The 22,532-nt window shown below is 38.1% G+C and overlaps 1 protein-coding gene across 2 annotated transcripts in view; it reads right to left on the reverse strand.

Annotated features, from left to right (window-relative positions):
* MBD5 (methyl-CpG binding domain protein 5) overlaps positions 1 to 22,532 on the reverse strand; it is a 153,182-nt gene that overhangs the window by 33,490 nt on the left and 97,160 nt on the right. The window contains exons 4-8 of one of the 2 annotated variants that reach the window (XM_064718208.1): positions 16,314 to 16,371; positions 6,335 to 6,594; positions 5,905 to 6,131; positions 761 to 863; positions 167 to 347 (exon numbers count right to left, since the gene is read on the reverse strand). In XM_064718208.1, the coding sequence (XP_064574278.1) occupies positions 167 to 347; positions 761 to 863; positions 5,905 to 6,017 (397 nt within the window). In that variant the 5' untranslated portion in view covers positions 6,018 to 6,131; positions 6,335 to 6,594; positions 16,314 to 16,371. Of the gene's footprint in view, positions 1 to 166; positions 348 to 760; positions 864 to 5,904; positions 6,595 to 16,313; positions 16,372 to 22,532 lie in introns of both variants that reach the window. The other variant, XM_064718209.1, reaches the window with a different exon arrangement.

Consider the following 22,532-nt stretch of genomic DNA (forward strand, 5'->3'; position numbering starts at 1 on the left):
TAGACTCATTTTCTATCTACCTCCATCTCTGCCTACTCCCTTTATTTATTCCTTCAATCTGCTTATTTTTGCACTTGTGGCCAGACTTTGGGGGTGGTTTTGCACAGTAATTATGTGAATAAAAATCAGATTATTCCATGATTCTGCATGATTTCATTTTACTCACTTGTTCCACCACCAGGACTAGTTAGAACCAGTGAAGGATGTGGTGCTTCCATGCTTTTGTGAAGTGTAGCCACAGCAATAATTTTCCTTTTGTGAATGCATAGTTTGGTGACATCTTCGTCCGCTTTAACATCTTCAGCAGTTCTCTGCTTCACAGCAGCTCCAGGATCAAAATTAAAGACCTGGCAGTGAAAATTCCAGTGTTTAAAAGAATGACTACAGGCAGCAAATTCACAAAAATTAGAAATTTTATATTTTATAAAGGAATTCTCCTCTGCTCCTGACTGCTCCTATACTGCCCAAGGGATTCCCCGACAGGATGTTTGGAAACAACAAATAAAAAAATTAAAATATTTATAATAACTGAGTCAGATCCTCTGCAAGAGGGGCTAAGGATAAATTTTTTTTTTATATAAAATTTTTTTATATAAATTTTTTAAATATAAAATTTATATAAAATTTTATTTTATATTTTTAGTCTAACTTTGAGTGGACACCATTTATTTTAGAGATGACCTGAACAGAGTCTGAGTCACCAGCATGGGCAGCTGATAAATATTATTGCACCCAGATCCAAAACGATGCTGTGCTTTACCTTGGGAAGAACAAGAGGACATTCTAGGCCACACTTGCACGTTCCATCAGTCAGCAAGTAAGTCTTCACCTGCTCCAAGCAGGATAATAAAGACCCACTGGGACTGCAAAGGAACAGAAATGATGAATACAAGCTCTTGGATAGGTCAGGACTTTGTATCTGCTCACAAGGACAATGGGTAAAATCACATTTCAGATTTTTTTTTCTCATAGTACTTCTTGCTTTTATTCAAGAATTGAGATAATACTTACAAAAAAAAAACCAAAACAAAACCCCAAACATATTTTAAAGGAAACAAAACTGTTGCAGCTGGGTCCCTTTGATGCACAACGTTTGGTTTCATTCAGCTAAAATTTTGTAAAATTTTGATCTTCTCACTGAAAGTAAGAAATATTACCCCAAGGAGCCAGGCCAGCCAGCTCCTGACAAACTGCACTTGGATTTCTCCAACTCCCACCAGAAAATCATTATCTCCACTTCCCAAAATAGGGCACTGGGAACTCTGTTATGGCAAAATCACTAATTCATAATATAAAAAAAAACCTTCCCGTGTCCCCAGCCTGTAACTTGCAGATTGCTCTTTATTGCTGGGCCAGCTGAACTGTTTATCCTGAATAAAACACTGGTTATTAATGGCAGCTGTAAATAGCCCTAATTCAAACAAAAACAGCTCAAGTGGAATAGTTTGGATCACAAAACCACTCCTGACTCAAAATTCCAAGCTGTGAGGAACTTTGGTGCTTCATAAACACCTCATCCTGCACGAGTCACATCTGAAGCAACATCTGCAAGTGACATTTCAAGCCCTGCTGACAGTTTAAATAAGTCATTTCTTTGCCAGGCATGGCCTGAAATAGTTATTTTTGGGAGAAGTGCTCAGGTTGAATCTGTGTAGCAGTGACAGCTTGGAGGGTGAGGAAGATGAAAGAGCAACCTAAAAATAAAGGTCCAGGTCTGGTGACTGGTCAGGAGTCTGAAATCCCTGGGGAGCAGGGGGAAACTGCTCTTTTATTTTGCTTATTATTTTATTTGCTTTTGTTTATTTTCATTACTGCAGGATCCTGGCTGATCCCTTTGGATGTTCCCCCCTGTCCTGACCATGCTGAGCCCAAACTCCACGCTGGAGGATGGAACAGCTTCCCAAGGGAGAATCCCACCCTGACGTTTGCTCTGCACCGTCCCATCCACACCCAAAATCCCTCCAGACACTTCCTGTGATCCTTAAAACCTCCTGTTAAAAGGCATTTCTGGGAATATGCTCTGCAGTGAGGATGCTGTTTTATTTGCATTGGCTAAAAAAGGCTCCTTTTCCTGGGGTATTTTTAGAAAAAAGTGATTTTAAATGACGCGGGTGTGCTGTTGGGATGCTGGAGTGAAAAGGAGCGTGCTGCCAGTCAGGAGTGGGAGGAAGGGCAATCCCTGAATCTGTGGGATCCAGCATTCCTACTGCACACACAGGCAGGGCTATCCATCCACAAAACACAACTAAATTTAAAAAAGGGCCATTTTTCCTGTTCCTGCCTTGATCCTGGGCACAGCTGTAACTGCAAAGTCTCTTGTGTTTGCACAGTTATTGACACTTCTGTAACACAAGGGATAACCCAAAGCTTCTTTTGTAGGAAACTGCCACAAAATCATGGAATTGCAGACTCTCTGGCTTGGGAAGGAGCTGAAGCTCGGCTGATTCCAGCCCTGGAATCACCTCCCAGCCCCTCCAGCCTGGCCCTGCACACTCGCAGGGATGATTTAGGCCCCACTCAGCAGCTCTGTTTTGCTAAGAAAAACCCTCAGAGTCAACTCAGTGCTTCCAGCAGGTAACGAAAACCAGTTAATGAATGGATTTAATCTTGATTTAATCCAAAGCAACTGCTGACAGCTGACAGGAAAGCATCTGTGCTTTCCAAGGAGGCACAAACACAGAGTCTGGGATCATCTATTCCGCTTGAATCGTGTCAGATCTGAATATATCCACTAATTTTTCCCTGGGATAGCTGTGGAGTCAATATTGTTTGACCTTTCCTTGCCTGTGCACGCTGGCAGGGCAGAGAGGAGTTTGTGGAAACTCAATCCTGGGGGATTCCGCTGCCCTCAGAGCCTGGGGATGCTCCAAGGCAGGCAAAAATTGGATTATTGCACTCCCACCTCCCCAAATAACACCTCCTGCTCTGGCCTTGCACACACAGCAGTGCAAAACACTTTTATTCATCAGAAACTCTGAGAAAGGGACCAGAAAATTCACCAAGGAATAGAAAAATACACTGGAAAACTTGGGAAGAGGGCAGGAATGAACTTCATGGAAGCTGTTGTGTAAATGGGGGAAATGAAGTTTACAAGCTGAGTGGGATCATCAGGTAAATAAAAGCACCAGAAAATTCACCAAGGAATAAAAAAATACATTGGAAAACTTGGGAAGAGGGCAGTAAAGAGCTTCAGTAATGCTGTTGTGTAGAAGTTTTTGGGCTGGGGGAAATCAAGTTTAAAAGCTGAGCGTGATAATCAGGTAAATAAAAGTATCAGAAAATTCACCAAGAAATAATAAAAAAAAAAATCATTGGAAAACTTGGGAAGAGGGCAGTAAAGAGCTTCATTAATGCTGTTGTGTAAAACTTTTTAGGGCTGCGGAAAATTAGGTTTAAAAGCTCAGTGGGGTCATCGGGTAATTAAAAGCACCAGAAAATTAACCAAGGAATAAAAAAATACATTGGAAAACTTGGGAACAGGGCAGGAATGACATGAGTTTTCCCAAAGCTGTAGTGTAAAACTTGTCAGGGCTGTAGAAAATGAAATTCAAAAGCTGACTGAGGTCATCAGGTACATAAACTACCAGAAAATTCACTGTTCAGAAAATTGTACAAAACTGCCATAAAATCATGGAATTCAGAGAAAAATACATTGAAAAAAATGCATTGGAAAACTTGGGAAGAGGGCAGGAATGAACTTCATGGAAGCTGTTGTGTAAAATTTGTTAGGGCTGGGGGAAATGAAGTTTACAAGCTCAATGGGATCATCAGGTAAATAAAAGCACCAGAAAATTCACCAAGGAATAAAAAAATACATTGGAAAACTTGGGAAGAGGGCAGGAATGACATGAGTTTTCCAAAGCTGTTGTGTAAAACTTGTTAGGGCTGGGGGAAATTAAGTTCAAAAGTTGCATGGGATCATCAGGTACATAAAAGTACCAGAAAATTCACTGTTCAGAAAATTGTACGAAACTGCCATAAAATCATGGAATTCAGAGAAAAATACATTGAAAAAAATGCATGAAAACTTGGAAGAGGCAGAATGAACTTCATGGAAGCTGTTGTGAAATGGGGGAAATGAAGTTTACAAGCTCAATGGGATCATCAGGTAAATAAAAGCACCAGAAAATTCACCAAGGAATAAAAAAATACACTGGAAAACTTGGGAAGAGGGCAGTAAAAGAGCTTCAGTAATGCTGTTGTGTAGAAGTTTTTGGGCTGGGGGAAATCAAGTTTACAAGCTGAGCGTGATAATCAGGTAAATAAAAGTACCAGAAAATTCACCAAGGAATAAAAAAATACATTGGAAAACTTGGGAAGAGGGCAGTAAATGTTAATGCTGTTGTGTAGAATTTTTTAGGGTTGTAGAAAATTAAGTTTAAAAGCTCAGTGGGGTCATCTGGTAAATAAACTACCAGAAAAATCACTATTCAGAAAATTGTAAGAAATTGGCATAAAAATAATGGATTTCAAAAAATAAAAAAATTGGAAAACTTGGGAAGAGGGCAGTAAAGAGCTTCAGTAATGCTGCTGTGTAAAATTTGTTAGGGCTGTGGGAAATGAAGTTCAAAAGCTGAGTGGGATCATCAGGTAAATAAACTACCAGAAAACTCATTATTCACAAAATTGTAAGAAACTGCCACAAAATCATGGAATGCAAAGAATTAAAAAATACAGTGGAAAACTTGGGAAGAGGGCAGGAATGACATGAGCTTCCCCAAAGCTGTCATCTACAACTTTTTAGGGCTGTGGAAATTAAGTTCAAAAGCTGAGTGGGGTCATCAAGTACACAAAAATATCATTTTATAAAGCTAACTTTGATCTTTTTCCCAATAGCATTTAATTTAGGCTCTCTTTGTCTGAACACATTTATTTCATAGCAATTTCAATGCATTTCTTTGTGACCGTTCCAGGGTGAAGCAAAAAAAAAAAAAAAATCCAATAAGCTAAGAAAATAAACAAATAAAGTACCTAAAACTTTGGATTTGGGTTTATGTTCTTGGGGTTTTTTTCCCCACATGAGAAATGTGAGGGATCCATAAAAGCTGGAGAATGTCAGTGATAGTGAACACAGAACCTTCGTGGGCATAAAAATGAGTTTGGAGCTATTGAGTGGTCACATGAGTTAAATTGACTTGGAAAAGGATCACAAAATCATGGAATGGGTTGGGTTAAAGGGATCTAAAGCTCATCCAGCTCCAATCCTTGCCCAGGAACATCTCCCACCATCCCAGGCTGCTCCAAGCCCCAATGTCCAACCTGGCCTTGGACACTTCCAGGGATCCAGGGGCAGCCACAGCTGCTCTGGGAATCCCATCCCAGCCCAAATTTACTTGGAAAAGAATCACAAAATCATGGAATGGGTTGGGTTAAAGGGATCTAAAGCTCATCCAGCTCCAACCCCAGCCCAGGGACATCTCCCACCATCCCAGGTTGCTCCAAGCCCTGTCCAGCCTGGCCTGGGGCACTTCCAGGGATCCAGGGGCAGCCACAGCTGCTCTGGGAATCCCATCCCAGCCCAAATTTACTTGGAAAAGAATCACAAAATCATGGAATGGTTTGAGATGGGAGGGATCTAAAGCTCATCCAGCTCCAATCCTTGCCCAGGAACATCTCCCACCATCCCAGGCTGCTCCAAGCCCTGTCCAGCCTGGCCTGGGGATCCAGGGACAGCCCCAGCTGCTCTGGGAAAACCATCCCAGCCCTTCCCCACCTTCCCAGGCAGGAATTCCTTCCCAAACCCCACCAACATCTCCCCTCCTTCACCTTCCAAGACCATCTTGTGCTCGAGGAACAACTCCTTGACACTTCAGAGCAGAAGGAAGGAGCTGAGTCAGGAACTCCCTGCACATCCTGGCCAAAGTGCACCAAGCCCAGCCCAGCCCAGCCCTGGGGCGGCCTTACCTGATGTACAGAACTCCACTTTGGTCCACCCTCCGCTGCCAACCAACGGGAACTTGCACTGCTGGTGGCCCTCCATCCGTGTCCCCTCCGTCACACTCCTTGCCACCATTCATTTTCCTGTTTCTGGTTAGGAGTCTTCAGAGATATCAACAGGAAGGTGATATCCTTTCACTACATGTCATCCTGGCCTCCCAGAGCAGGCCCTGCAGCACAGCTTCCCCCAAATCCTACAAAGTGCATCGGGAGGCTCCAGCTCAGTTTGAAACCAAGTCCTCAAAAGTGGCCATTTTGGTTAATGAGTCACTTTCCCATTATAATCCACATTAAATATGCAATGTTTAACTCCTTATATATTCATAAGGATGAACTATATAGATAAAAATTAGTGCTTCCAACTTGGGAAAATCATAATTCACCAATCCTTTGTTACCTGTCAGAAAGGAGAATGGGGAAAAGGAGAATTTCTAGTTCAACAGCATGATGGCTCCAAGCTTGATGACTGTCTCAGATAACTTGTGTTTTGTGAAAGCTCGTCTCATTTTTATAAATATGAGTCAGATCCAATACCTCCAGGTATTACACCCTTTATATGCCACATTCTTTTTGTTTTCTTCTTTTTTTATCTTCTGGTCATGATCCAAGTTGTCTTCTTGAGGTTCTTTGCTGACTCCTTGGCTCCAATCAAACAGCCTGAAAGATAAAGATGTGGGGAACACGTGAGCCCTCCTCTCCAGCCCAGTGCAGCAGCTCAGGGAGATGTTTATTTACAGCTGCAGCCATTTCCAGAGCTTCAAATCAAAGTTTGAAATGTCAATGGAACCATCAAAACAAGGCTCAGAGCAAACAGAATCCTGCCAGCATTTTCTATTTATACGTGGATGTAATTGAGCTACATCTTAAAAGCTACAAGAGTGCAAGTGCTGTTAAATAGTTGATGTGGAGTTTGGGTGAATTAAGGGATGCATCTTTTCACTGAATATTTTCACATATGCTTCTGTTCACAACCATCACAGATGACTAAATTAATGCCCTTTAAAAATTGTTTAGAAAACTGAATGAATTTCATGTGAGGGAAGCTGCTTCCAGGCTTTGGTAATACCCATAAAAATGCAAACCTCTTGCGTTTCGACTGAATTAAAATAATCATCCCACCAAAAAAATGGGTAATAAAAAGGGAAAAGCCAGCAGCAGTGACTGATCTCTGAATACCTTTGAAACAATCTGAATATCCTCAGGAATAATTGCCCTCAGAGATTTCCTCTCATGACAGAAGTTGAGTCATTCCCCCCAAAATAGTTTTTTCAAGCTGACCAGGGGAGACTTAACACTTGAGACTGGACATTTTATTAAGGTGAGACAAATGTGGAATATGGGATTTCAATAGTAAATACACCAGAAAAAGGCAACAATCCTAAATTCAAATCTAGGAAAAGCAACAATCCTAAATTTAAATATAGGATGGCATGCATGACTGCTGTAGCAACATCATTAGGAGAGTTTATTTGGAATCAGGTGTCAATCCTGCCTTATTCCCAACACTAACATTATGCCAACATGTTAAAACATAATAAATGTTATAGACCTGACTGATTTTAATAAAAAAAGAGTTGTTTTTTTTTTTAAAGCCAGAAATGGAACATAAAGACATTTCTGCAATAACACCACATTACATCTATATTTAACAGTAATAACAGCTCCTTCCTTCAAGACCACTAAAGGAAGACTACAGAGGCATAAATATAGTCCTGGAAAATATTCCCTTAAGTACCCTCATGCAGAACATTCCCTTTACAAGTGCTGCTTAGAAATGTAAAGTTCCAAACGCTCCAAAAATATAAAAAAAAACCTCACCAGGGTATTTCCAAGCAGGCTGTGGATAAAAGGAGCTGCTTGGCCAGACCCCCTTCACTGAGGGGCTGGAATCTAAATTGGCCAAAAGCTGGAATCTTGGATGGTGCAGGAAGGTAGAAAAACATAAAGAAAGGCTTTATAAAATCAAACCTGCTCTGTTATATCAGAAAATTCACAAAAGGAGCTGGCCTGTCATTGCTTCTGAGGAAAGCTGGCACTTTGCAGGCTCCCAGGTGAAAGCAATCCTGGTGTGGGCAGGTCCTTAACACAACAATCTATTGCTGGGTGAAAAACAGCTTACACCTGTATAGAAACTGGTTTGGATTATTTTGGGTTAAAATCAACTTACTCCTGTAGAAACTGTTTTTGCTTATTTTTGGGTGAAAAACAACTTACACCTGTAGAAACTGCTTCTGTTTATTCCTAGATGAAAATCAACTTACACCTGTACACAAACTGGTTTTGCCTATTCCTGGGTCAAAAACAACTTACACCTTTATAAACTGTTTTTGCTTATTCCTGGGTCCAAAACAAGGTACACCTGTATTTCAACTAGTTTTGATTATTTTTGGATGAAAAACAACTTACACCTGTATATAAACTGTTTTTATTTATTCCTGGGTGAAAAACAACTTACACCTGTATATAAACTAGTTGTGCTTATTGCTGGGTTAAAATCAACTTATCCCTGTGTTAACTGTTTTTGCTTATTCCTGGGTTAAAATCAACTTACACCTGTAGAAACTGTTTCTGCTTATTCCTGAGTGAAAAACAACTTACACCTGTATAAAGTGGTTTTGCTTGTTGCTGGGTGAGAATAACTTACACCTGTATATAAACTAGTTTTGCTTATTCCTAGATGAAAATCAACTTATACCTGTATATCAACTATCTTTGTTTATTGCTGGGTGAAAAACAACTTACCCCAGTATTTCAACTGGTTTTGCTTATTGCTGGGTGAAAAACAACTTACACCTGTGCATAAACTGTTTTTGCTGATTGCTGGGTTAAAATCAACTTATCCCTGTGTTAACTGTTTTTGCTTATTCCTGGGTTAAAATCAACTTACACCTGTAGAAACTGCTTCTGTTTATTCCTGGCTGAAAAACAATTTACACCTGTATATAAACTGTTTTTGCTTATTCCTGAGTGAAAAACAACTTACACCTGTATAAAGTGGTTTTGCTTATTCCTAGATGAAAATCAACTTACACCTGTATATCAACTAGTTCTGCTTATTCCTGGGTCAAAAACAAGGTACACCTGTATTTCAACTAGTTTTGATTATTTTTGGATGAAAAACAACTTACACCTGTATATAAACTGGTTGTGCTTATTCCTGGGTGAAAAACAACTTACACCTGTATATAAACTGTTTCTGTTTATTTGTTTATTGCTGGGTGAAAAACAACTTACACCTGTATAAGCTGCTTTCACACCTTAGATAGAAAAATGAAAACTGTCTCTCACAAACAACTTCTCCTGCATCAGGAGTTTGAGTGACCAATCAGTACAGAATAATAACTTGTTAATTACCAATAAAGTAATTGGCAGTGAAGCTCCTGACCAATTGGAGCCACACATGAGGTCAGTAGAACTGTATGAGTGGTTTTATCCTGATTAAGGAGGGAGCAGATGAGGTTTCATCAAAAGCAGGCCACAATTTCCATGCTGAAATTCCAACATAAGCCACACATGGGAAGTCCCTGGGTGTTATTTAATTAATTTAATAACACCACACAACTCCAAGCTCCACTGGAGCACAGATTCACAACAACAGGAGCAGAGGGAGCGGCCTCAGGCTGGCTCAGGGTGGGCCCAGCAGGAATTTCCCCATGGAAAGGGGGCTCAGGGGTTGGAGCTGCCCAGGGGGGTTTGCAGTGCCCATCCCTGGAGGTGTCCCAGCAATTCTGGAGGAACTCAGTGCTCTGGGTTGGGATCAAGGTGGGCACAGCTGGGACTTTGGGACCTTGGAGCTGTTTCCCACTCATTTCTGGGATCTGAGCACCAAGGCTTTTCCCAGAAGGGAATATCCATCAATCCAACCCCAGCAGCAGAGCTGCTTTGTGTTTCCCCACAGCCCAAAGCCCTCACACCAACAACAGAAAGGGAGTCCTGGAAGTCCTTCAAGTCCCATTTTTGCATTTTGGGGGAAAAAAATCTTCCTGGCCAGGCTGCCCAGGCCTTGGCAGGGGCTGCCCAGGGAGGTTTGCAGTGCCCATCCCTGGAGGTGTCCCAGGAATTCTGGAGGTGGCACTCAGGGCTCTGGGTTGGGATCAAGGTGGGCACAGCTGGGACTTTGGGACCTTGGAGCTGTTTTCCCACCTCATTTCTGGGATCCTAAACACCAAGGCTTTTCCCAGAAGGGAATATCTAAAAATCCAACCCCCAGCAACAGAGGTGTCAGAGAAGGAGCCTGAAAATGAGCCCCATTTTTGCATTTTGGGGGGAAAATTCTTCCTGGCCAGGGTGCCCAGGGAGGTTTGCAGTGCCCATCCCTGGGGGTGTCCCAGCAATTCTGGAGGAACTCAGTGCTCTGGGCTGGGGACAGGGTGGGCATGGGCACAGCTGGGACTTTGGGACCTTGGAGCTCTTTTCCCACCTCATTTCTGGGATCCTGAGCACCAAGGCTTTTCCCAGAAGGGAATATCCAAAAATCAACCCCCAGCAGCAGAGCTGTCAGAGAAGGAGCCTGAAAATGAGCCGCATTTTTGCATTTTGGGGAAAAATTCTTCCTGGCCAGGGTGCCCAGGGAGGTTTGCAGTGCCCATCCCTGGAGGTGTCCCAGCAATTCTGGAGGAACTCAGTGCTCTGGGTTGGGATCAAGGTGGGCACAGCTGGGACTTTGGGACCTTGGAGCTGTTTTCCCGCCTAATTTCTGGGATCCTGAGCACCAGAATCCCCCAGGCTTTTCCCAGAAGGGAATATCCATCAATCCAACCCCAGCAGCAGAGCTGTCCCTGCCCCAGCCCCTTCTGGCAGGGAACATTTTGTGTTTCCCCACAGCCCCAAAGCCCTCACACCAACAACAGAAAAGGAGTCCTCGAAGTCCTTAAAGTCTCATTTTTGCATTTTGGGGGAAAAATTCTTCCTGGCCAGGGTGCCCAGGGAGGTTTGCAGTGCCCATCCCTGGAGGTGTCCCAGGAATTCTGGAGGCACTCAGGGCTCTGGGTTGGGATCAAGGTGGGCACAGCTGGGACTTTGGGACCTTGGAGCTCTTTTCCCACCTCATTTCTGGGATCCTAAACACCAAGGCTTTTCCCAGAAGGGAATATCCATTAATCCAACCCCCAGCAACAGAGGTGTCAGAGAAGGAGCCTGAAAATGAGCCCCATTTTTGCATTTTGGGGGGAAAATTCTTCCTGGCCAGGGTGCCCAGGGAGGTTTGCAGTGCCCGTCCCTGGAGGTGTCCCAGCAATTCTGGAGGTGGCACTGAGTGCTCTGGGCTGGGCACAGGGTGGGATGGGCACAGCTGGGTTTCCATGGTCCTGGAGGGATTTTCCAGCCTCAGGGATTTGGGATTCTGTGACTGCAGAGCCCCCCCACCCCCTGATGCACCACCTGCCCCTTCCCCAGCACTCTCTGAAGTGTTTTGGACTGGGATGCAAAGGAGTTGGGTTTTGGACCAAGCCCAGAGGATGCTGGACACTGGAAGGAATCCAAAGGGCTGATTTCCATCAGCCATGGAACAAATCCCTCTCCTCAGAGATCTCCTGGCAGCTCCAGACAGGCCCTGTTATCTCCCCACAGCTTCCCACATCCAAGGCAGTCACTGCTGTCTGCCCCGTGCCAGCACATCGTGTTTAGATTTGTTTTGCAGTCCAGTTCCATTAGGATATCCTTCAAAAGATTTCACTGCACAGCTATGCAAAACTGCACAGAATTCCTTCCCCCTCAGCCCCCTCATCCCCTTCCCCACATGGAAAACTTCTCCTTCATTTTCATCTGCTGCAAGTGTGGTTTCAATTTTTCAAAAGGGACTCTCTCCCTTTTTTTGAAATGTTGGATTTCAGGCAGCCTCTTTGCACACTCAGCTGCTAATATTTACTTTAACAATTTTTGAGTCAAGTGGGAAAACCAGAAAAAACTCCATAGGATGTAAAAAGAAATTTAAATTAGATATTAATTGTCTGGATTCCAATCTGTTACATATGATATTAATACTATTTATTTTATTAATAAGTGGATGTTGAGCCAATTAAGACAAATTTTGACAGGTTGGTATTGCAAATCATGGAATGGTTTGGGTTGGAAAGACCTTAAAGCCCATTTTGTGCCACCCCCAGCGACACCTTCAGCTATCCCACGTTGCTCCAACCCTCTTAGTAATAATATTTTTTAATATTCAAATATAATCTAAATCTCACCCTTGTCCTCCAAATACTTTTGGTGCTCCACTGCTTTTTTCCTACATGAATTTGAAGTGCCCAACAATTGCAAGGATCAATTTGGGGCTCCACAATCCCAGCCTGGCTCTCTGAGGCACAAATCCCAGTCCCCACCTACGGATTGGCCACATTTTGGATAGAAACCTTTACAGACATTTAGAAAAAACACCAAACACTGCTCAGAGACACAAATTACAATCTCATTTTTAAGATTTTCTTTTCTAGCACTGAAAAAAACTCCAAAATGAGAAATGCTCTCAAATCACAATCCTGGGCTTTCAGAACTAATCAGGAATTTTAGCTTCTTAAAAAGCATCACTTTCAAAGCACTCAGTGAAAAGGAGTTTTTATTTAGTTACCACTTGCACATTATTAATCTGTTTAAGTCTATCAAAGCAATTAGCCAGGATTTTCCTGTATCATCTAATTAGACACAAATGTTGCATCATTTTTGGGAATGCTTTCCCAGTCTGAAAAGCAGCATTCTCCTGCCTAATTAGATCAGTGGTGAATACTTCATGAGGGCCTATTTTTAGGCCAGTGAGTCAACAAACAAAAGTGCCTGAAGTGGGAAGGAAACCTTGAATCCATCAGGATTCCTTTCCTTGGGGTGGTGTCCAGGGCCATGGCACAGCTCTACACAGGATTTACTCATGGTTTACTCACGATAAACATGATATAGTTGTGATGTATCTTGAAAACACATCTCACTTGTAAATACAGAGTATTAAAAATGCTTCACCACAACCAGAGAATTGCTCTGCACTGAATGACTTCACTAAAATGAGCATTTTAAATTGCCCCAGTGCCAGCTCACTTCACAGTCCAACCACCTCTGATGTTATTTCTAACTTTTCAAGCAGGTTTTTATCTATATCAAGGTTTAAATTCTCTTATTTTATACCACTCTTGATGCTGTGGAGTTTTTTAGGATGGGAATTTAACCCCTCTGTAAAACAATTCCCTGGAGGAGCCCAAGGATCACCTGGATGTGGCACTCAGTGCTCTGGGCTGGTGACAAGGTGGGGACCAGCTCAGGCTGGACTCAGCTCTGGAGCCTTTTCCAACCTGGATGATTCCCTGGGTGAATTCATAAACAACAAACTCCATAAATATCCATAAAGAACAAAAAATCCACGAGGATTCCAGGCCTTTGGAATTGCTGGCCCTGCTCTCCAGAACCAGGGGCCCCCTGGATGTTCCCCAGGGATGGGAAATTCATTTTCCCAGGCCTACAAAGGAGTCACTTCACTATGAACACTGTATTACACAATAAAACAAGAAGAAAATTATTTTCATGGAGAAAATCTGATTTATCTGCATGGAATCCAGCTGATCTTTAGGAGCATGTCACACAAATCCCTTTCCTTGGAGCATTTTGGATCAGGGTGCTGTTAAGTAATCAGACAGAAATCTGATATCAGTGATCAGAAATCTGATATCAATAATCAGATATAAATCTGATATCAGTGATCAGACATAAATCTGATATCAGTGATCAGATATAAATCTGATATCAGTGATCAGATAGAAATCTGATATCAGTGATCAGAAATTTGATATCAGTAATCAGGTATAAATCCGATATCAGTGATCAGACAGAAATCTGATATCAGTGATCAGATATAAATCTGATATCAGTGATCAGATACAAATCTGATATCAGTGATCAGAAATTTAATATCAGTAATCAGATATAAGTCTGATATCAATAATGAGATATAAATCTGATATCAGTGATCAGACAGAAATCTGATATCAGTGATCAGAAATTTGATATCAGTGATCAGATATAAATCTGATATCAGTGATCAGACAGAAATCTGATATCAGTGATCAGATAGAAATCCGATATCACTAATCAAATATTAATCTGATATCAGTGATCAGATATAAATCTGATATCAGTGATCAGACATAAATCTGATATCAGTGATCAGATATAAATCTGATATCAGTGATCAGATAGAAATCTGATATCAGTGATCAGATAGAAATCTGATATCAGTAATCAAATATTAATCTGATATCAATAATCAGATAGAAATCTGATACCTTCCCACCAGGGAAAAATCAGAGTATCCTGAATTTTGGGGATTTAATTGTGCCAAGGCAATGGCCAATGGTGAGCTGGGGAGAGCAGGATTCCTTCATGGACAGCACCAATCCCTAAAATCTTCTCCCTAAAATCTTCTTTTAACCCATTTTTCTGTGCAATTCCCAAAGCTGGGAGCAACTGAGGCTGTCACTGGAAAGAATGGATAAAGACACAGAGACCTCTGAAAGGCTTTGCACAGAAAAAGCCAAAAAAAGAGAAGAAAATAAAAGGAATTTGTTTTTAACACTAATCTCCGGCTGTTCACTATGAACTTATTAATATTTATTTATAATTTAATCACATATTTATTAAGTCCACTCAGGATGCTCTTCCAGGTTTTCCACCACGTGGAATTTTTTCTTTTCATGAGGAACATGTGAGCCAGACCTACTTGGTGTCAGCACGATGGCAGCACTCAGATTTGCTCAAAATTAGGGTTAATATTTGGTGTACATCAAAAATCAGCTAAGAATGATGTCACTGTTATCCCAAGCTTTCCTAGGGAATATCAATAAATGGAATATTATCAGGAATATGTTAATGAGAATGGAGAAACGTCACATCCACTTTATTTTAGGGGAATTTGGATAAAGAAATGAGGGATTTTCTTTCAGTTCTCAAGTTTCAGCCTTGCAAAAAGCTGATATTATTCAGCACAGTTCTGCAATGCTTTTATAATGAAGATTATATGAATTTCAGGGATCTTTGCTAGAGAATGTTCAGAAAATATCAAAGAAACTGATGCAGAAATTAAGGAGGAAATAACTATTTGTAAGTGTTCAGCTCTGCTGTACATTATTGACTCAAGAGGTTACCAGGGAAATGGATATTTGGGAAAAAAAAGATTGAATTTAAAAGGAAAAAAATATATTTGAACAGAACTCTTAAAAAAAATGACCATGGAAATTCAAATAAATTAAAAACAGGAAAAAAAATCAAGATTCTTGGAAATCTGGGAAAAGGCTCCGAGCGCTGGAATAACAATTTTCGAATAGCCCCAAATCTCCATTAATTCTGAGACCAAAAATGAAGCAATAAATGACAAAAACGAAACCCATCCTCCCTTATTTTCAATGCAGAGGTCTCAATAAAAAACATCAACCTCCTTTGTGTCAGCCACCTGAAGCTGAGGACGGAGCAATATTTCAATAATTTGAATTATTCAGCCCGAGTTCCTGTGCAGGAGAATGTCAGAACTGTAGCAAGATTGCAAATTAAACCCATAAATTATGCTTTTTGTGCCAAAGTAGTAATCACGTGACTGCACTATTTTTAGACCCTTGGAATTTTTTCTCCAAGTGCCCCTTTTTCAGCTGTTTATTGAATTACGTAGCTCTGCTCAGCAAATTCCCTGATGAAAACACACTTAAGGTATTAAAAAATATATGGGAACAATAAAAATCAGCTCTTCAGACAGCTCAGTGCAAACCCTGCTGCCTTATTTGGCATAAATGGAATAATATTGGAGAGTCTGGACCCTGAAAATCTGATTAATCTCTCCATTAGCAGATAATTACTTACTAATTGAATGTAGAAGTATTTTTGAGAATTATATAATTCTCAAAAATTATATAATTCTTATAAGTATTATAATTGAGAATTTATATATTTATATAATATATATTTTACTTATATATTTATAAGTATTATAATTGAGAATTTGGCCTCACTATTTTATTTGAGAGAGTTTTCTCTGTTTTCTAAGAAAAAAATAAAAAATAAAAAAGTTCAAGGATTTTTTTTTTTTTTTTTTTTTAGAAAAAGTGATTTTAATTCTTTTAAATGCCAAATGTTTCCTTCTTGCTGCAGCAGAGATTTATTAGTTATGAGTTTAATCACTTTGAAATCAATCTTGATGAAGATTTGTGTCCATGACCTTTCCTTCCCCAGCCCCTTTTTCGACTCACGCTGCTCTGAGTCAGCTCTTTCCTCAATTCCCCATTTGATTTAAAAACATTCTTGCTCACCCTGCCATCAAAACATCACCTTGGTTTTGCTATTTAAAACCTTTGAAACCACTAAGAAAATAATTTTTAATGTATTAATGAAGAGCAGAAATAAAAATTCCTGACCTTTTTCCTCATGAAGGATCAGATTGAAGGTGGCTCTGCTCATCTTGTTCACTCCAAGCTGGAAAAGAATCAAAACACAAAATAAGAATAGTGAGCAACTCACCCCACTAAGGACATTAAGATATTCCAATATTAAATGACTCTTAATTATTTCTTCATATTATTCAACACTTAGAAAGGTTTCTTAGGATAAATGATGGAGTAACTATTTCCACTTCTTGTTGTGTACACATTTCACTTCTATCAAACATCACAGCATGGAAAATAGAACCTAATATTTAATAAACTGCCATTGGATGGTTTCTTTTTACAAAATCAGCCTTACTCTATTAAATCTGAATTTTGGCAACACAAATGACCAAAATTGTTGCCTATACAAATCTCCCCCATTAGTTTTAAATACAATTTTTGCTTCAGGAGTGTCTGGCTGCCCCAAGCCCTTCACTCAGATTTACTTTTCAACAAAGAAAATCTGTTTTAAATACCTTTTCAAAGGTATTTTTAGCCCACTAAAAGGAGCAAAGTGCCTCAAAGTTGGTGTGTGTGTGTTTTGGGGATGAATTCTTACACAACAATGATCAGATGTGTTCACACCATCACCTTAATAAGGATAAATTCCTTCAGAGCAGGTGAAACACTCCTTGGAAGGGATTTGCCAAACATGAAACATTTATATATATATATATATTTTATGTATATTCAAACATGATACATTTATTTTATATATACATATATTTTATATATACATATATTTTGTATATACATATATTTCATATATGTATATAAATTGCATATATGTATATATGTATATATCCAAACATGATACATTTATTTTATATATACATTTATGTATATGTATATTTATTGATGTAATTTATCCAAACATGATACATTTATTTTACATACACATATATTTTATATATACAGATATTTCATATATGTATATAAATTGCATATATGTATATATGTATATATCCAAACATGATACATTTATTATATATATTCATATATTTTATATATACATATATTTCATATATATCCAAACACGATACATTTATTCTATATATTTATATATTTATTTATGTTATTTATCCAAACATGATATATTTATTCTATTATATTTATATGTATATTTATTTGTGTTATTTATGCAAGCATGATACATTTATTTTATATACACATACATTTACATATATTTATTTATTTATCCAAACATGATACATTTATTTTATACATATTTATGTGTATACTTATTTGTGTTATTTATCCAAACACGATACATTTATTTTATATATTTATATGTATATTTATTTGTGTTATTTATCCAAACATGATACATTTATTCTATATATGCATATATTTCATATATACATATATTTTATATATACATATATTTCATATATATCCAAACATGACACATTTATTTTATATATACATCTATTTATATGTATATTTATTTATGTTATTTATCCAAACATGATACATTTATTATATATATTTATATATTTATATGTATATTTATTGATGTTATTTATCCAAACATGATACATTTATTTTATATATACATATATTTATATGTATATTTATTTATGTTATTTATCCAAACATGATACATTTATTTTATATATATTTATATATTTATATATTTATATATTTATATATATATTTATTTATGTTATTTATCCAAACATGATACAGTCATTATATATATATACATATATTTAATATATTAATATATTTTATATATACATATATTTCATATACATCCAAACATGACACATTTATTTTATATATATTTATATATTTATATGTATATTTATTGACGTTATTTATCCAAACACGATACATTTATTTTATATATATTTATATGTATATTTATTGATGTTATTTATCCAAACATGATACATTTATTTTATATATATTTATATGTATATTTATTTGTGTTATTTATCCAAACATGACACATTTATTTTATATATACATATTTCTATATGTATATTTATTTATGTTATTTATCCAAACATGATACATTTATTTTATATATATTTATATATTTATATATTGATGTTATTTATCCAAACATGATACATTTATTATATATATATACATATATTTAATATATTAATATATTTTATATATACATATATTTCATATACATCCAAAGATGACACATTTATTTTATATATACCTATATCTATAGGTATATTTATTAATGTTATTTATCCAAACATGATACATTTATTTTATATATACATACATTTATATATATTTATTTATGTTACTTATGCAAACATGACCCATTTATTTTATATCTATTTACATGTATATTTATTTATGTTATTTATCCAAACACGACACATTTATTATATATATTTATATGTTTATATGTATATTCATTGATGTTATTTATCCAAACATGATACAGTCATTATATATATATATTTAACATATACATATATTTTATATATACATATATTTCATATATATCCAAACATGACACATTTATTTTATATATATACATATATTTATATGAATATTTATTTGTTATTTATCCAAACATGATACATTTATTTTATATATATTTATATATTTATATATTTATATATTTATATATTTATATATTCATTTATTTATGTTATTTATCCAAACATGATACAATTTTTAATATATACATATATTTATATGTATATTTATTGACGCTATTTATCCAAACATGATACATTTATTATATATATTTATATGTATATTTATTTGTGTTATTTATCCAAACATGATACATTTATTTTATATTTATATATTTATATGTATATTTATTTATGTTATTTATCCAAACATGATACATTTATTTTATATATATTTATATATTTATATATTTATATATTTATCCAAACATGATACATTTATTTTATATATACATATATTTATATGTATATTTATTGATGCTATTTATCCAAACATGACACATTTATTTTATATATACATACATTTATATGTATATTTATTTGTGTTATTTATCCAAACATGACACATTTATTTTATATATACATATTTCTATATGTATATTTATTTATGTTATTTATCCAAACATGATACATTTATTTTATATATATTTATATATTTATATATTTATTTATTTGTTATTTATCCAAACATGATACTTTTTTTATATATACCTATATTTATATGTATATTTATTGATGCTATTTATCCAAACACGATACATTTATTTTTCATGCCCAACAAGGTGGTACCTGCTGGTGATGCCCAGCTCTGCCCTGTCAGGTATCCCTGGCTTTGCTCTGAAAAATCTGATTTTCCTGCACGAGCAATACCCCCAAAGCAGGCAGAAAACGCTTGAAGGAGCTGAACAAAAGGGGGAATCACAGTCCAGAGTAAGAGAATCCCACAGCTCATCAAAGCAGGGGAAAAAAATGAGATTGAGGCACCCAGAAATGAAAACCACGCGGCCTTTGAGGATGCAGCACATCCAGGAGGGGAGAACAAAGCTCCAAGAAAAGATAAGAGCAAAGGCAGGGCCTCATCCCACTGAGGAGAATCCAAACCCAGCTCACAACTCCAACAGCTCCTCACTCTGACAGGGTGTCCTGGGTTGACTATATGATGCTTTTATCCCCAATCGTCTCATTCTGTTTATGTTGAATAATAATAAGTTTTGTACCTTTAAGAGTGTTCCAGAGAGTGAAGGGGGAGAGAGAAGAAGCGCGCAGTTTGTTTTTCAGACACTGCACTCCTCCACATTCCTGCTCCTGACTGTGTTGTCTGCGGACAGACAGCGGGACAGAGAGCTCTTCTTTTGCTTTTTAGTTAGTGTTAGCTAGCTGAGGCAAAGAAGTTCCCTGGACTGGTTTTTTTCCCTTTTCTTTGGACCTCTTGGAACTGCTCTGGACTGAACACCCAGGAGAGCACCGGCAGCTCCACCTGAGGCCCACCAGGCCGGGCCTGGCCTGCGACAATTCCAGCACTGAGGGACTGACCAGAGACTGAGTGAGCTGCTGCTTGAACCCGGGGTTTTCTCAGTTTGTCATCTCTTTTAGAGTGGCAAGGGGTCTCATTGTTTTGATACTGTTTTGGTCTTATTGTTTAATAAACAGGGGGGTTTTTTCCACCTTTCTCCAAGGAGGTATTTTTCTTTCCTCCCGGACCAGTTGAGGGGGGAGGGGCCGATTGGATCTGCTTTTCCCACCGGAGCTCCTTTGGGGGGATTCTTCCCCAAACTTGCTCTAAACCTGGACACAGGGCCCCAAAACCAGCTCTGGAACTGCCTCACGCGGATATTGAGGGTGTTCTGCTCCAAAAAGTGAATTTTTGGGGAAATGTGGGCAAAGAAGCACTCGGGCAGCTCTTCATCACAACAAATTTAACTTTGCTGCTGCAGGGTTTTATCCCTCACGTTCCTCTGCAGCAGCTCCTGGACTCCAACTTCCAAAGGCTGCTGAACCCAAACTTCCCTCTCTTTGAAATAAAAGCTTTTTATTTAAGAAAACAAAATCTATTGGTTCATTTTTACTGCACGCCTGCAACTGAAAGGTGCTGTCAAGGATGGGAAAGGTTTGCAGGGAAATGAGACAAACTGAATCCCAAAATTAAGGTGACAATTAAAGTGAGGATGTGAATGAAGAGGGATCCCAGGAGAGCAAAATGCTCAGCCCATGGCCAGTGGGGAAGGTCAAAATTCCTGACATTTTCTCAGGGAGCTCCTTCTTTGTGTGTTTTTTAAAGTTTCCTGACACTGACAGGTAAAATATCCCAATTTTCCATCTATATTTGCAGTCAGATATGAGGTAAAACAAAAAAACCCTCGGCCTGTTTTCTCTTTCCATCTCTCCCAAATTACACTTGGTGCAACCTGAACTTGCTTTTTAGATTTTGGTTTTTTTTTAATCTACAGAGCAACCCCTACCAGCGCTTTGATAAAACCCTCTTATCTCTTTTTTCTGCCCATCCTACAGCGTTCCCTTTTTTCCTACAATAAACAAACCCAACCCTTTCAGCTGTTCTTTAAGAAATCTAAATTTCTAAATCTGGCACGGGCTGCTTGCTCTGCTTTGCATTCCTCTGGCTAATACCAATGTCAATGACATTTATTTCTGAAGATTTAATAAATAAACATCAACATTTATTTTAAAAGAAATAAATAATAGATATTTAAATATTTTAAATATTATTTTATAGTTGGTTTTTTTTTTTTTAATTATAGGGGTAGGTTCAATATTGCAAAACTCCTCCTGCCTTTGATCTCACCAAAAGCAAAGACACACCAAGAAATTCTGGGATATTTTTAAGGAATGAAGAGATTCCAATGGAAGGAGAATCCCAGAATGGTTGGAGGGATCTTAAAGCTCATCCAGGTGTCCCATGGGCACCTTCCACTACCTCAGTTTCCTCCATCCTGGCCTTGGACACTTCCAGGGATGAGGAATCCACAACTTCTTTGGGAATTCTGTGCCAGGGCCTCGCCGCCCTCACAGGGAAGAAGAGATTGACATAAAATTCCACCAAGGAATTTTGGGAGCTGTTGTGAGAGCTCTCCCTAATCAGGGACAGCTCTCAAAAAAGGGATTCCAAACGAGTTGTGACCATCAGTGATCCTGTGGGAATGCTGCATGCATCAGTTCAGATGGAATCAGACAGAATTCCACATTTCCTCTGAAGAAAAAAGTCCTGGTAAGAATGAAAATGTGTCTAAAATCCTTATTTTGATCCAGCAAATATTGTACAGTGACTCACTAAGATGCCCAACACCGTTGTAGATGTAACTTCATTTAAAAATAAAACCACACACATTCCTTCAACTGGGCCACTTCAGATTAGGGATCTCTTCAGCCTTTTCTGGAGGGATTTAAAAAAGCTTTGGAGAAATCTTAAAGCTATGGAATTAGCCTGGTATTTATAGCTCCGTTTCCAAGCGTGTTCTCTGAGCTTCCTAGGACGTTCCTTTTCCCATCTGCTGGCTGTTGACACGGTGTAACCTTGGGTTTTGATCAGGAAAATCCAGAGCCCTAATATGAAGCCTAGACTGAGACACTAAAGCAGCACAGAATCTGAAAAATATGAAAGCTAAACCTGAGCATCATCAGGAGCTGTATCAGTGCCCCAGAAACGCTTTCACCCCTTGGAGGATGTTGGCCTGGCTGTTTGGCTTACAGGAGGCAGTGCCATGCCTGGAGCTTGGTTCTCCTTCATCCCAGCACGGTTCTG

The sequence above is a fragment of the Zonotrichia leucophrys genome, chromosome 7, assembly GCF_028769735.1.
Source record: "Zonotrichia leucophrys gambelii isolate GWCS_2022_RI chromosome 7, RI_Zleu_2.0, whole genome shotgun sequence".
Lineage (NCBI taxonomy): Eukaryota > Metazoa > Chordata > Aves > Passeriformes > Passerellidae > Zonotrichia > Zonotrichia leucophrys.